Source organism: Sorex araneus, chromosome 3 (assembly GCF_027595985.1).
Source record: "Sorex araneus isolate mSorAra2 chromosome 3, mSorAra2.pri, whole genome shotgun sequence".
NCBI lineage: Eukaryota > Metazoa > Chordata > Mammalia > Eulipotyphla > Soricidae > Sorex > Sorex araneus.
In genome coordinates, this window is record NC_073304.1 from 157760245 (window position 1) to 157776814 (window position 16570).

At 57.0% G+C, this 16570-nt stretch overlaps 1 protein-coding gene across 1 annotated transcript in view; it reads right to left on the bottom strand.

Annotated features, from left to right (window-relative positions):
- Positions 1-4178: 4178 nt before the first annotated feature.
- BARX2 (BARX homeobox 2) overlaps positions 4179-16570 on the bottom strand; it is a 65229-nt gene continuing 52837 nt past the window's right edge. The window contains exons 3-4 of the mRNA XM_004614156.2: positions 12955-13039; positions 4179-4906 (exon numbers count right to left, since the gene is read on the bottom strand). Coding sequence (XP_004614213.2) covers positions 4643-4906; positions 12955-13039 — 349 coding nt within the window. The 3' untranslated portion in view covers positions 4179-4642. The remainder of the gene's footprint in view (positions 4907-12954; positions 13040-16570) is intronic.

Sequence of the window (16570 nt, forward strand, 5' to 3'; positions counted from 1 at the left end):
CCAGGGGGCTCCTGCTGTAGGCCGGCAAGGTCTGACAGTGGCCATCTCTGCTCCAAGCTGTGCAGACTGTGGAGAAGCCGATCCAAGTTCAGAGGGACACAGAACCCTAGCTCTGTTGGGTGAACACTCAGACCCAGACTGAGGCTCAGGGCCTGGCCTGTAGGTCCCTAACTTTCTAAAACAGAGGTGGTGGCACAGCTGCCTGACCCTGGACAGAGAGGAAAGATCCATCCCCTCCCGCTCCTGCCAAAAAATGCCTGCACTGGGACAGAGGACAGTGAAGGGGACAAACCGGAAGTTTCTCCTGAGAGTTTCTCCTTCACACCAGCCTCCCCAGGTCCCTAACCTGAAGTGAGATGCTCAAATGACAAAGGCTTGGGGGCTCCCTGCAGGGGCCTGCACCCTGGGCTTGGCTGGCAGACCAGCTCAGTGACCTCTCTCTGCCCTACAATAGAAACAAAGAACCGTGTGGAGCGTCACCTGGAAGTGTTTGTGAAAGGGCAGGGCCGGGGGAGGCAGCTGGCAGGACTGGGGTCCTGCCTTCCCGAGGCCCAGGTTTGATCCCTGGCACTGCCTGCCCCCCCCCATATAGTGGGGTACAACCGAATCCCAGCTGCAGCACACCAGCACGGCCACTGCATCTCACCTTGGTCTGCTGAGCCTCTGAGTCCTGCTGGGGAGCCCCTCCCCACACCCCCAGATAGTGTTGTCCACAGTGGGCACATGGCGAGAAAGGAACCGACAGCCACTGTTGGTGGTAATGTCATCTGATTAAGCGTCTATGGAAAGCAACATGGAGACTCTCAAAAATTAGGACTAGAACTTCCATGTGACCCAATGATACCACTTCTTGGCATCTATCCCCCAAACACAAAAGCATCCAAAGGGATGTATACACACCTACACTCATTGCTGCACTTAGTACAACAACCAAGACATGGAAACAACCCAAATGCCCACCTACAGGGGAATGGGATCAAGAAGTTGTGGTCTATATACACAGTGGAAGACTCTGCAGCTCCAAGAATGAATGAAACCATGCACTTCGCAGTAACATAGATGGGACTAGAGCAGATCGCGTGAAGTCAGTCAGAAGGAAAGAGATACATCCAGAATGATCTCGCCTATATGTGGGACTTAAATATACACAGCAAGGCAGCAGCAGAGGGTCAGACAGGGGGAGAACTGCTCCAACAGCAGAGTTGGTGGGACGGGTTATAAGGGAGGGGCCTTGGGGTCCATAGGGGAGGGAGGTGGGTACACGGGCATAGGGTGTGGGGTTGGAATTATGTGCATGAAAAACCCATAATTAACAGTATTATAAATCACAGAAGCTCAATTGAAAACAAAAAAGTTTTGTTTTTTTGACCCTCAGTGGCCAGGATCACCAGGGTGGGTGAGGTCAGTGTCTGTTAGCAGCTCTTTCAGAGTGTGGTGTGTCTGAGTGTCCCCTTCCCTCTGGAAATGTCAGAGCAGCAGGCCACTGGCCTACAATCGACCCTTGAACTGGGGGTCCCCAGCTTGGAAGCTTGGGAGATGTGGTTCTGCTATGCAAGGCCAGTCAAGGGGAACGGGCAGACGCCAGCACCCAGGACCCTCTGAAGATGCTGAGAAGCTGAAGAAATGGTGACACCTCCCCTCCCATGGGGCTCAGGAATCACCAAACAACCCTGCTCAAGATGCATACAATGACCTCCTGGCCATCTTATCCCACAGTTTCTGGGTGTTTCCCTAAGCGAATGTTGTGGCAGGAGGGTGGGAACCCCTGGGGGTACTCAGGGGCTACTCCTGGCTCAGAGCTTGGGAGTTTGCTCCCAGGGAGGCTAGGGGGACCCAGTTATGGGAATGCGAACTATGCCTAAAGCACGCACTGCTGTCCATGGCGCCCTCTCCCCTGCCCCGGCCAGTGCTGGACTTGGCTTCTAACCAGAGCCCACACTCATCTCTGAGCAGCCTTGACCCAGCTTGGAGTCACAGAGCAAAGCTCCAGAGAACCACATCACAGTTCACGTTCTGGATCCACCTGTGTTCCCATCTCATGATGCAACAGCTGTCATCATCAGATACGCCGAAAAGACTGGCAAGATACGGAAAACCAGGAAGGCCACGTTGGAACAGTGCCGGGAAGCCAGAAGCCTGGCCTGGCTGGGGTAGGGTGACAGATGGGGCAGGACCGAGCAGAAAGCCACGCCAGGGGCTGGGTGGGCTGCAGAATTCTCACCAGAAGGAAGCCGGGGATAGCCAACGTGTGGAGCCTATACGGATGGGACCTCCAGGACAATTAGTCCCTCCTCTGTCCCGGGAGGAATGAAACACCCGACCCTCATGTCGAGTCTTCGTGGGCTGGCTCCTGCTCTGAGCGTGCTTATGTGCAGGGAAAGCTGGGGGCCAGGTCCTTACAAGCAGACTCGGACTGTTCCCCCTGAACTCGGACGCGGCAACCCTGGTGTGGGTCACAGGGCTGGGAATGGTCTTGCTTCCTTGCAGAGGCCACGGTGAGGAAGTACTAGGAACAGGAACATCAAGAACTCGTGTAGGGCCCAGGACAGGACCCCACCCCCTTCCCAAGAACACAGAGCCACGGATATTCAAAGACCTCAGCATCCCTTGGCCCAGGCAGCACGGTCCAGCAAGCAGGAGCCGTCCAGCGCCCGAGGGCCCAGCGGCAGGAGAGTGGACAGAGACTGGTCCACACGCGGTTGGAATACTCCTCAGCTCTTAGGTGAGGGCTCACTCTGCTTCGGCGTGGATGCTGCAAGATGGGGCGATACTAGTCTGAGGGAGAATGGCGCCCAGTGGGGAGCTCACCTTGCATGGCGGAAAGTGAAGCAGAGCAACGGGCAACGTCCAGGGGAAACAAACCCTGAGACTGGCACAGAGCTGAGGGGCCCGAGGCTGCGGGGAGGGGACCAGGGGGCGCAGGAGGGTCGGGGCAGACAACACTACTGCAAACAGAACTGGAGAGAGCAGAGTGCCGGCTTGGGATGCAGAGGGCTGGGGGGTGCTCCGGGAGCACTACCAGAAGTGACCCTGTGGAAAACGGCCTCCTCTCCCCCCGCCATGAGTGACCGGAAGGAGCAGGTGGGGGTGGACAGTGCCCAGCTACTGGGCTCCGCACCCCTTCATTCACACTCTACCTGACACATTGGAGCCCCGCCCCCTCTTCCTTGCCAGCAAAGGGAATTAGAAGTCTGGTGAGCAGACTGGATAAACTATGGCATGTTTACACAATGGAATACTATGCAGCTGTGAGGAAAAAATGAAGTCATGAAATTTGCTTATAAATGGACGGATTTGGAGAGTACCATGCTGAGTGAAATGAGTCAGAAGAGGGACAGACACAGGATGCTTGCACTTATTTGTGGGCTGTAAAACACACAGTACGAGACTATTACCCATGGACAAAGGAAACGAGGCCCACGGCTGGAAGCTTATCACAAGTGGTGGGCGGGGGAGAGGGCAGTTAGGACAGAGAAGGGACCACTATGACAAAGACAGTTGGAAATGATCACTCTGGACAAGAAATGATGCTGAAAGTAGGTAAGGGGATATACATGATAACCTGACAGAACCTGCACCACAAACCATAATGACCAAGGAGGGGGGGGAGAGAGAGAGAGAGAGAGAGAGAGAGAGAGAGAGAGAGAGAGAGAGAGAGAGAGAAGGAAAGTGTAAGAAGCGGGCTGGGGTGGGGATGGGAAGAGGGTAATTAGGAGTCTTGGTGGTGGGAAATGTACACTGGTGAAGGAATGGGTGTTGGAAAATTGTATGACTGAAACCCCTTTGTAACTTTATCTCACGGTGATTTAATAAGATAATAATTAAAAAGTCCAGCGAGCCTGGGGCCTCCTCTGAGCTCTCTTCTCCAAAGGATGTTTATTCAGAAATGAGACACTCCCTCCTTCGAAAAGATTTATTTCTTCGTTAGAAAATAAAAGTCATCTCCACATATCTGCCTGGAAGCTCCGGAGACCGTGGCCTCGGCAAGCAGGGACCAGGCGGGGAGGCCTCCGCTGGCCTCCGCCGCTCGGACGGTACAAAGGCACGCCTGTCTCCACACCAACCAACTTTATTCAGAAACAACGCTCAGAACTCTGAACTCCCCTGGCCCCAACGCTCTCCTGCCCGCCCTCACCAACCCACCCCTTCCAAAAAACAAAAAGCAACAACCCCAAACATTAAATTCTCTCTTTAAAACTACAGAAATAAGTGCTGAGTCAGCTGGGAACGGGAAGGGGGGGGTGTGCTATGGGCTGCCCCTACTCCCCCATCTCTGCTTCTGCTTCGAGGACCAGTGCCTGGGGGCTCACAGGGAGGGAAACAGCTGGAGAGAGCCCCTGGTCCTCCACCCCCCCAACTCAGTGGAGGCCGAGGAAGGGCTTTGCTCCGTGGGCAGTCTCAAGCCCACGTCCCAGCTGTGTCCCCAGTTCCAAGGCACTACACCCCTTAATCCAAGGGATCGTGTGGCGAAAGCAAAGAGGGGCCAGAGGCAGAGTCTTCCACACGGGCAGGTGGTCAGAGGCCGGGGAGGGGGTGCTGGGGAGTCTCTCCCCACCCCCCACCAGTCTGGATGCTTCTCTCTCCCTTTTCTCCCTGCCTCCTCTCGTCGCCTTCTCCCCTGTCCCCCGCGAAAGCTTTTTCTTTAGCTGGACGGTGGGGGCTCTGCCGACAGGGCTGTGGGCAGCTCCGGGGGCTGGCCGGGGGGCTCCGCTGCCTCCAGGGGCTCTGCGCAGACTGGGGGCTCCTGAGGGTCGCAAGGCTCCTCCTGACCCGGGCAGGGCTCTGGGGACACCTGGGTCTGCCTGTTCATCTTCTCTTCCGCTTCAATCTCCTCCGAGGTGGGGATGGAGTTCTTCTTGGGGCGGCCTTTGGGCTTGGTGGGTGCCTCCTGTCCACCTTTGAGGACCTACGGGGAGAACAAGGGTGATGAAGTCTAGGCGAGGACCCCTCCTTTCACACTCACATGCCCATGCTCAGCCCACCTTCCCAGCATGTTGGCCAAAAGCATTCAGAGCCCTTCCCCTCCCCCGCTGCATCGTTCAAGGCTCCTGGGGCCCAATGCCACCCCACAGTGAAGCAGCAGAGGAACCTCGGCCTGCTCACAGGGGCCCAGCTCCACCGCTGTGGCCTGCAAGGAGAAACAACCCACAGACCGTGCACGTGGGCCCACGCCACTGGTCTGGCATTCAGTAAAATGATCAGAAACAAAGAAATTCCAACTTCAACTGCAAGAAATAAAGGAAAAGAGAGTTATGTGAGATACGTTGACCAGGGTTTGACTGACCCCTGGGCTCCATCCCTGGGGCCAAACGGTCCCCCAACAACCCAGGGAATGGAGCTGCAGATGAGTACAGGCAAAAGAATAGCACCCCAAATGTCCTCGACCCAACCGCAAAGGATCATCAGGAAAGAAACGTGCACTCATGTGTGTACGTAAATGCTCAAGTGTGTGTGTATGTGTGTGTGTGTGGGGGGGAGGTACAAATGAATGGTGCAAAAGACTGGGACACAGGCTGTGCAGCACTGCGTGGTGCCCTAAGCCCCGATGGGAGTGACTCCCTGCCCCACACCAGCACGAAACAAGAAGAGATTCTGCACACGGCTGGGTGTGGCCTCGAACCCCAGTATGTGTGTCTATCTGTGTGCACAATTACAAGAGACCCCAAGCAAGTGTGTGATGTGCCTGTGTGTGTGTGTGTGTGGGTGCATGTGTGGTTCTGCGATACAACACATCCACCCTCCTCCCTGGCTGTTAGTCCCCCGTGGTGGAGGAGGCGCGCTGCCTTTCTGGGCAGGTCAAGGGGATGTGGTGTCCCTCGGGCCTCAGGGTGCTGGGTGACCTGGGCCGCCCTGGCATTGCTCGGGGGCCTGTAGGCCCATCCCAGGGGGTGCTGGGGGGTCTCAGGGTATGTGCCCTGTGATGCGCGGGGGAGACAGGATGTCGGAAACCAACCAGGCACATTTACCCCTGCGCCGTCTCCAGTCACCACGTGGACCGTTGGCGAAGTGACCCCCCACTGCTGCTCACTGGTCACACCCGCCACAAGCCCTGGTGTCTCTGTGCTTCCCAGCAGTGCTTGGGACCCCACCTCCTGGTGGAAGCCCTTCTCAGGGTTTCCGTCTGCCTATCCCCCCAAAGCTGTGCGGCTGAGCCTCTGCCAGCCAGGAGCTGCCCATACAACTTTCCCCGGAGATCTGTGTTCAGATCCTTCGCCCACTCTTCAACATTCTGTCGCCTCTTCACTAGGCACTGGAACGAGTTCTTGTTTGGGGGGAAGCACGCTCAGCGGCGCTGGCCCCTGGCGGTGCTGGGGTGGGGTGGGGGGCTAGGCAGTGCCAGGGGACTGAACCGAGGAACTCGCATGCGAAGCCTGCGCTCTGGTCCCCTGCGCTCTCTCCCTGGCCCTATGAGCAGTGATGTCCTCCCAGGTTCTGAGTCCCGGCCCCACTGCGGGCCGTGAGACGGGCCACTCGGTCTCCTGGCCTCGGCTGGCTGCTCCGGCTTCCCACAGCACGAGGCTTCACCTCCGCCCAGTCTCACCTAGTTTCCATTTTAATGATGATGCTTTGGGGGCCCCATCTGAGAAAGCCTGCCCAGTGCAGAGTCATGAATTTGGACTCTTTCGTGTTCTTCAAAGAAGCAGGTTTGCCTGGAGGAAGTCAAAAAGCTCCCGTCTCCAGCGTCAGCTTTTCTATGTACTGACCCCATCCCCCGCTCCTGGCTGTCACTCACGGCTGTGCAATGACAGAAGGCCACGCGGCTGGCTGGGGTGCTCGTGGGGCTTATCCACTCACCATGGTGCTCCCTGAGTCTTAAACGATTTTGGTGCTGTCATATGTGTTCACCAGGGGCCACACCTCCTGGCCTTGGAGCACACCTGGTTTTTCATTCTGTACCCTCTTTTTGTGGAGCTCACACCCCCTTTTTTAATGGTGCAGCCAGAAATGACTCTCGGTGAAGGGGAATCACAGAGATTAGAACCCCAGGAGAGTATTCAGCTCACGTGGGCACCCGGGATTTGAACTTGTGACCTGAGATTTAAACTTGTAAACCAGTGCTCCAGGCTACTGATCCATTCATCTGGGCTAGCTTTTTCTTTTTTTTTTTCTTTTTGTGTCACACCCGGCCATGCACAGGGGTTACTCCTGGCTCATGCACTCAGGAATTACTTCTGGCAGTGCTCAGGGGACCATATGGGATGCTGGGAATTGAACCCGGGTTGGCCGCGTGCAAGGCAAATGCCCTACACGCTGTGCTATCACTCTAGGACCCTCCTCTGGGCTAGTTTTTGCATTGAGACCCATGACTGGTTTTGATCTGTCTGTCTGTCTGTCTGTCTGTCTGTCTCTGTCTCTGTCTCTGTCTCTGGCCTTAGGGAGGAAGCAAACCCTAAGTTGTCAACAAACACCCCCTCTGAGCTGGGGATGGCTCAGCCGCTACCAGGGCCGCGAGGGGACTCTAACAAGGCTCTGGCACTGACAGAATCGACCTGGGGCAGGGAGGCACTGCGGGGGTCCTGCTCCTTCCCCGGCGTCCTATCTGATCCTGCTGGCTGCTGAAAGCACACAGGGGCACCCCAGGGAGACACACGTTGAAAGCGGCCCCCGCTAGGCGGGAGAAGGGGGAGACCAAGCCAGGCGCCCTGGCAGAGCGATCAATCGCTGGCGGAGGGCAGGTCTCAGGAAGCCACAACTGGCAAAAGAAAGTCTCGGGTCCAGCAATTAGCGAGCACCACCCACACGGCCGCGCCGGGCCACTCCCCTACAGCACAGAGACAGAGGAAAAATCACCCCAACAATCAGAGCATTTTCTAAGTGGAATAAAACATTCCAGCGTGAGCAGTAATTAGGGGATAACTAGCCTCCTGCTGGCTCCCTGCCCCCCCAGCACACCTGAGCCACCAGTGACGTGGCTCAGGCGCACGCAACCCAGTGACCCTTCTCCCGGGGCCCCCAGAGCCAACACGGTCCCCAGGGCCCGGGGAGGGCCCTAACCCTGGTGCACCCAAGGCCACACGGCAGCGCCCCCTGCTCTGAGTGCCATGTCTGCCCACCACTGCCCCAGCCCAGCGCCAGCGCCCCACAGTCCCCTCTGCTGGGGTTCAAGGCGTCTCCTTGCGGTGCACCGGGAGGGGACGGGCAGCCGGGCTGTGAACCATCGGGGAGGACTTTTCTACTAGGCCTGATTCTGCCTCGAACCCACAGGAGGGACTGGTTAAGGGCTCGGCCAAGGGCAGAGGCACAGCCCCAGCCCTGAGCCAGGCAAATCTAATCCCCTCCACCAGGACTTCGCTGCTCACGGGGCCCCAGGGAGACTCCGAACGAGCCACTAGCTGTTTCAGGCCTCGAGTGACTCCTCAGCACCCCTCAGTCAGCCGTTCCCTCAGGTGGAGCTATTTGCCCCCTGCTCAGAATCCACCCGGGGCTCTATCAGAGCAAGAGCCAGGCAGAGACGGTCGGTTTTTCATGTTTGGGGGCCACACCCTGCGAGGGTCACAGGCTAGTCCTGACTCTGTACACAGGAATCACTCCTGGGGGTATTCGGAAACCTTAGGGGGTGCCGGGGATCGGACCCAGGTCTGCCGTGTGCGAGGGAAGTCCTATCGCCCCAGCAACCGTTTCCCCTAACCCACCGTAAGTTGGGGTTCTCTGGCGTGAGAGGCGACTTTCCCCGCTGCAGGGGGGCGGGGGCTCACAGTGGGAGGAGAAAGAGGACAGACGCGACTCTGTCACTGGGGCCCCCCTCCCCCCAGAACAGACGAGTATCTGAGGATCCGGAAAAGGCCAGCGGCTCGTGAGACGCTGGTCATGGTGGGTGTCCGCTAAGGCCACGCAGGTCTGGGTTGGCGGGTGAGCGCCTGCCCACCGCTACAGGGCACAGGCTGGCCGGTAGGGACTAGTCGGAGATGTTATCTCATACCTGGCAGAGACAGCCTTGGCGGCGTGTGAATAGCTCTGAGAATCGAGTGCTAATCTTTTTCCAGTTCCAATTAGGTTACTAGCCTTGAGACATCTTTATTACCCAATTACCCTTTTCTTTTTCCTCCCCATTCCCTGCAGAGAGCACCTGGGAGTGGGTGACTCCACCAGCACAAGCTCTGAAGCAATGGGGAGCTCATTTGTTTGGGGGGGAAGCCAGACGCTCAGTGTAACCACGTGGCACCCATGTGAGCTCTGGGTCCCTTGCAGGAACTTCAAAGAGCCCCTCCGACTTCTGCCCCTTCCTTCTGCCTGGGATCCTTTCCCCCATCCTCGCCCCTTGGCACGCTTCTATTCATTCATTGCAACTGCCACTTAATGACACTTCTTCCAGGAAGCCCTCCCTGACTGACATTGTCCCTGCACCCTTGGCGTTCTTCCACCGCTCCTCTGCACACTCATCCAGGTCCTCCCCCACCTGATCTTTACTAAATTTTAGTTCAGATGTGGGCGGGCAGATCTGGTCCTACCTTAACATCCCCTTTCACTGCCTAGTAAAAGGCTCTGTGAGCTGAGCTTTCCTAAGGGGACTTGATTTGGGGAGGTGGGGGTGTCCCCCAGGGTTTGATGTGTGAAGTGACTCTGATCAGCGCCCCCACAGCCTCCACCGCCGTGTGCCAGCAGCTCCGGAGCTGGTGAAAAACAAGTGACATCAGAGGCCGGGGCGCTGGCGGTCCCACGGGCCCTGGGCGGGCTGGCGCGTGAATCCTCTGAGTCAGGGAGAGAGATGGCTGATAAGCGACGCAGACAATGCCCCTGCCACTCGGAGACGGCGCTGCCGGTGATGGATGAGGAAGGAGGTGGGTGTGTGGCGAAGGGACTTGCCCCAGATGGGCCCGGGAGGAGCGAGCCTGTCGGCACAGCCCAGCACAGCCCACTCCCAGGTCTGACTCCCACGGCCATGCGGTCCCCCAGCAGGCACCTTCCGCCCCAGGACTCAGGGGCGTCTCAGCTGCTGGCACCTCTGTTCTGGGCCTGGGGACCCAGCAGTGTGCTCCCCGCATCTGCACACTCAGTGCACTGCGCTCCCTCCTGGCCCCCACACACACGTCTGGAAGTGACCACAGGCTTGAGTGAATTCCTTTTGTTTGGGGGTCTGTGCTCAGGGATGACTCCTGGCAGTGCTCAGGGGTGGAACCTGGGTTGGCTGCGTGCAGGGCGAGTGCCCTCCCCATGGCACTGTGCCTGCAGCCCCCGGCCTGAACTCCTTGCGTCCTCCTACCCCTCCTTCTCCCTGCGGCCCTCCCCATATGCTTCTCTTCCAGATTTTGAGGGGTTCATTGATCCACAAGGCTCACCCAGCACCCAGTGACCCTCGCAGCTTCCCGAAACTCAACTGCCTGACAGGATCCTCAGTGCCGTGGATGCCTGGATTTCATTATCGGCTACAGCCTAGGACTAGGTGCGCGTCAGAGAGGCATGGAACGCACACATTGCTTCATGCATGGTCTCTGTGTTGGGGCACGCACCAGGCTTCGCTATCTAGCTCTGCGTGTGCTGGCAGAGACAAACCGCCTTCATCTCCAAACCTCCCCTGTCAGGGCTGGGGGTCCCCCAAGGAAACTAGGAGGTCTGCCCAGGAATTCCTTTCGAGGACAGAACAGATGCTGCCTGGCTGACTTTTTCCACTCGTGGTCACTAGAAGTTTATTTCTTTCATGCTTAACAGGCAGGAGCAAGAAATTAAGTTTTTAGGCAGGAAAAGTAACAATGGGCTAAAACTACAAAAGAGAGTGGAAGGGAGCCAGGAGTGGCAGGCTGAGGGGTGGCCATCTGACCGTGGTGGATGGGGCTAGACCTTGGGGGTGGGCAAGGAACAGGATGGGCCAGGGGCTTTCCACCTTTCTCTCTTTGGGCTGGAGGGCTCCCAAGCCGTGCTCAGGGGGCCTGGATGGGAGGGGCGGCTGTCGTGTTGATTCTCAGCCCAGTCCAAGGCTCAGGGATGTGGTCTGCCGGGCTCTGGTGCCAGGGATTATCCGGTCTGCACTGCCAGAGCTCAGAGACTGGGACCAAACCGGGCAAGCCCACAGGGGCTTAACCCCCGACTGTCTCTGCACCCCGGTTCTGAACCTATTCACCCTGCGGGTCTGCGGGGGAGTGGCTGGGGACAGGAGGCTGAGCAAGCAGGAATTCCTGCAGTCAAAGCTGTGTATCTGAGACAGAGACGAAAATCTAGGCCAGGGGCAAATTGTGTTTGTGTGAGTGCGTGAGCATGCCTATGTGTGTGCACGTGTGTATGTATGAGTGCATGTATGACTGTGTGCATGTATGCACATGTGTGTGTGCATGTGTCTGCATGTATATGTATGAGTGTGTATGAGCGTGTGTGTGTGCATGAGTGCATGTGTGTACTTGCATGTGTATGAGTGCATGTATGAATGCATGTGCATATATACATGTGTATGAGTGTGCATGTGTGTGTGCATGTGTCTGCGTGTATGAATATGTATTGTGAGAAACAGAGACAATAGGTATGGTGATTTGTGACCAGGTGGGTTCCCAGCTGGCCTGGCCAGACACGAAGAGAAGAGGGCAGTGGGATCTGGGAGCACCAAGGAAGGTCGTGTCAGAGTGTTGAAGTGTTTAAAGCCAAGGTTTCCAAGGCCTGGACCAAGGGCCTCTGCTGGCCTGCAGGCAGGAAAAGGCTGTGAAGTCCAGGCTCCCAGGGGCTAGTAGCTCCCTCCCAGGCCTTGGAGAAATGCCGCAGGGGTGAACCTGCTGAAAGCCACTGGTCTAGAGCGTGGTCTCTTCTAGAAGGTGCTGGAGGGGGTTGAGGCCACTCTGGCAGTGCTCAGGGCTTCCTCCTCGATCCATACTCGGGGCTCACTCCTAGCGGTGCTGGGGAACTATCTGTGGTACTGGGTTTGAAGGAGAGTCAGTCACGTGCAGGCAAGCACCCTCCTGCTGTCCTAGAGCTTCTTTAACTCTGGGTTTAAACCCTACAAGCGGTTGTGAAAATCCTGGCAACAGTGAAGATTTCCGAAAGCACCACGACCACCTGGGGCTCCCTGTCCACCCCATCAGCAGCCCAGGAGCTCCTGGCAGCAGCGGGGCTGCGTTTCTTGGGTGAGGGGGGTCACGGGTAGAAACTGGAACAAGATCCCATTTCCCACCCTCGCAGCATCCCTCCTCTTCTCTGTGGCCTTTGCAGAGCCTGGGAAACCTTGTGGCTTATAAATCCAGAAGTAAAGTGCTCCACTGCTTTGCAAATTTGGGTTTAACAGTGGCTTTTTTTTTCTTAAAAAGAAAGAAACTTTTAAGATATTGAATTCCTCGAGATGCTCATTCTAGGAAGCTCATTCGAAAAGCAAAACTATAGTGATTCATGACTTCCATCACTTACCCATCTGCATGGGGGAACGTGGGGGGGGCCGCTGCTGTTCCCATGAACCTCCCAGCCCTGCAGGGACAGAGGAGAGCGGGGGGGGGGGGAGAGCCCTGGGGTGCTGCTGCTTTGGGGAGCAGGAAAGGACATAAGACCACCAGAACAGACAGACACACATGTGTTCATATGAACAACAAGAAACACCTTCTATTCTGGGCTCCTGGTGGGAGGGCAAGGAAGTTCTTTGAAAAGGTTGACAGGTGGGCTAAGGGGGCAACCGGGCAGCTTGAGGGCCTCCCCCCCTTTTTTGTCTTTTGGTTTACACCCAGTAATGCTCAAATATTACTCCTGGCTCTGCACTCAGGAATCATTCCTGGTGCTGCGTGGGGAACCATAAAGGGATGCTGGGGATCAAACTCGAGTCACTGCATGAAAGACAAAGCCTCCCCTCTGTTATTGCCCAGCTCAGGGCCTTTTCATTTCTAAGGAAACTGGTGTGTGGACATGGGTGGAGGGCACGAGAATGGGTTCCCCTGCTTGGGAAATCCAGGTCAGGGGAAACTGTTCAAACTTCCAGCCATCACCTTCAGTGTCCCGGGTCCCAACCAGCCAACGGCAGGCATGGGGGGAAACGCCACGCCTCCCACTTACCATTTTCTTCCACTTCATCCTGCGGTTCTGGTACCACGTCTTCACCTGCAGCTGAGTGAGGCCCAGGGACTGGGCCAAGTCCAACCTATAAGGCAGCGAGACAAGGAGGGAGGTATGAATGAGGAGGGTGAGGGTCACTGCAGGGATGGGGCCCTGAGGACTGCAGACCAAATCAGGGACTCCAGTTAAACTCTTTCTGCACCCCTGAAGAGCATGGCCCTCCTCCCAAGAACCTAGCAGGGGAAACCCTAGGGCACTGAGCAACACCGGGGTGCCCACACGGCACAGGGAAGGATTCCAGGACTTCCCTTCCAAGTCCTTTACCTAGGGCTCGCTGACAGTACAGCAGGGAGGGTGCCTGCTTTGCATGGGGCTTTGATCCCAGACACCTATGTGGTCCCCAAGTGCTCTCTGAGCCCCTCACAACCCCCACCCCATCTGTGCTGCTGCCTGCCACTGCTGTTCTAGAAGTTTCTCTTCCCATTCCTCACTCCACCTTCATATTGCTTCCTTAACTTTGCACAAGGCTGGCCTAGGTCTGCACCAGCCAAGCTGTCTACTGTTTGTTGGATATTATTTAAATTTTCTACTAAATTATTGGAATAAAAATGTTTTTTTTATGGTGCAAAAGATATTTAGTCACATACGCAATGATGACATAAGGGTACTAGGTAGTAAGAAAAGCAATCCAGCTCAAAATTCTTCTGCAGACTTTGGAGCCGGCTGCAAAGACTTGAGTTTTCTTCAGATGTTAAGCCTCTCTCCAGGAGAGGTCAGCCGGCTTTCAGAAGAGCCTCGCTACAAATGCCGAGCTTTGGCCTTCTCCTGGCCTACCTTCTCTAACCTGCTTCTGATAAAAAAAAATTCTGATAGAAAAAAGAGCCAGGAGTGAGCCCTGAGCACAGAGCCAGGAGTGAGCCCTGAGCACAGAGCCAGGAGTGAGCCCTGAGCACAGAGACAGGAGTGAGCCCTGAGCACAGACTGTGTGTGGACACCCTCCAACCAAAAATCCAAAGTCCTTTTCCTGACTGTTTTGGCACAAAACGAATCTTCATCTTGCACAAAATGAAGATGGATCCAGCCTCTCCCTGGAGTTAAGAGGAGAGCCTCCGTTTTCTTCAGTGTACCCCCTCAAAACCCTAGATCCAACGTCACCTTCTGTGGGGGCAGGGGGGAGAGGGAAGGTTCTCTGATCCCAACTTGCCACAGAGCTGGTCACCTCTATGCCCTCCCACCGGTAAGCGCCACCTTGATGGTCCTAAGGTGTCAAAACCTAGCTTCCGCTTGTGCCCGGAGTTGTGTCTGCCCCCTGACCCACCTTCAGCTTCTCTCGAAGCCCCAAATGTGCCTTCCGGGTTCTTTTTTTTTTTAATTTTAAAATTTATTTTTTTTAAATTTTTATTAGTGAATCACCGTGAGGTACAGTTACAAACTTATGAACTTTCATGTTTGCATTTCGTTTACATCCCTCCGGGTTCTCAGTCCAGAACAAAGACCCTCCCAAATGCTTTTCCATGCACGATGCACTCAGGCCTCAGCTGAGACACTATCGGATTCCTGAAGGAACCTTAGCTCCGCAGCCTCCCCTCCTGCTGTCCGTTCTCGGCGGCCACCATGGCTCTGCATTCGGGGACATCAAAGCCATTCCTGAGACAGGGCAGCTGGCGCTGATTCCCAGCACGCTGCCACCCTACCCTGAGTGCCACAGTGCCCCAGGTCACAGGCCAGGCCTCTCCCTGGGCTTCTGTTTACACCTTTCCCAGAGCTGGAAAGCAAGCAGACCCCCTTATCTCCTCTAACAGAGAAGACAGCCAATGAGAGCCCTTCTGGCAAGGATGGCCAAATCATGGCCACTTCCTGTTTTGTCAATAAAGTTTTATTGGAACACAGAGACACACTTGTGACAGTTACTGTCTATGGCTACTTCTCAGCTTCAGAGTCGATAGCTGTGGCAGAGATCACAGGCTGCCTGACTGTCGGCCCGCTGTGAAAAACCTCTGATGGAGCCAGGACTCAAGCCCACTGTATTCTGACAGCCCCCTGCATTATCTTTGTATACGCGAGAGGCTGCAAAGCGGAGCTGAGCGCCAGCTGCAGGGATGATGCGTGGATAGCGGCCCCTGCAGAGCACCCAGGTGGGAGAAGGAGCCAGACTCACAGCCTCCGACCGAGAATTGTGCTGAGAGAACCCTAGTTCCCTTGTGCCCCCACTGCACCCAGCTCCTGCCCACCTTGCCGCCTCCGGGGGGACCTGCAGCCGTGGGCATTCCCAGCCTCGTGGCCGGGCATCTGAGTAGCGTGTGGGCTGGCTACGACTGCCCCTTTGGAGGAAGCCCAGGTTTCTGCGGTCTGCAGAATGGGGACGCAGGTGCGTGCTCTCAGCCCGGCTATGCTGAGTCACGGCTCTGCGTGTGCAGGGCACTGAGGAATCCGGGGCCCCGTCTCCCCCATGGGGAAGTCTTGGGGTGCAGGCAAGGAAGGAGGGCTCTAGGTGGGGCTGCCTGCCGACCCTGCACACACCCTACACCTGCCCCTATCCCCAATCTTCACTCCAAGGACTCCAGCCCCCACCCCACCCCACCCCCTCTGTCTGCATCCTCTGACCTCGGGAGAGGAAAGGGCTCCCGCGAGCCTGACAGTTTTACTGAAAGTGATTCACAGGCTGGAGCCAACAACTCCCAGTGCCAAAGGCGCTGAGCCGAGTTCCCGTTCTGCTTCCTTCCAGAGCAGTACCCTCGGGAGGCGCAGAGCTGGGGCGGGGGGGCAGGTGAGGGGCGCCCACCTCATGCTCCCCCGGTGCCTGCTGGCAGGTTCACCTGAGGCCATCAGGTGCATCAGCATCCTGGAAGCTTGGCACCCGGCGTTAACTCCCTTGGGAAAAATGCATCCTTGACTCACTCTGGCTGGGGAGCCCACTTCCTGTCAGCAGCGCGCTCATTACCTGCCACCGTTACAAATTCCCACTCCTGGGAAACGGGAGAAACAAACAGAACTGCCAGGGCTTCGCGGCACGTAGGGAGGCGGCGCGGAGCACGTGGGAGGGCGGGGAGACGTGGCAGCGCCCCTCCAGCCCAGGCCGCCCTTCTCCTCCCCAGGGAGGTGATTCAGGCCTGGGTAGGTCACCCCGGAGGTGCCTGGGCAGGCAGCAGGGTGGCGCGGATGGACTGAGTCTGCAGGAGGACAGGCAGACGGCGTGGAGACGGTGCCGCTGCCCTCTGGAGGAAGAGGCAGTCCCTGAGCCATGGTGCCTATCCGCTTCCATCAATGCCCACCCATCAATCCCCAATCCGCCCCACAGTGCTCAGGGCCCAGGGGCCACCAGAAGCTCACTGGAGACGCCTGGGGGCTTCCAGGACTGCACCCGGAGATGCTCAAAGGACCATGCAATGCCAGAGAGAGTGCCGGGGAGAGGCACAAGAAGGGCAAGGGCTCTAACCTGGGGGCTCATCTCTCTGGCCCTCTGAGGTTTAACCCAACAGCCCACAGGACTGGGACAAGGCTGGGAGCAGAGCAGAAGTGGCTGGGCACAGGGTCTAGGAGCGGCTCTTGCTGGCCAGCAGCCCCGTCCTTGGAGCAAGGGGGAGGCGCAGGGCCCAGGGTTGAGGGGAAGGAGAGG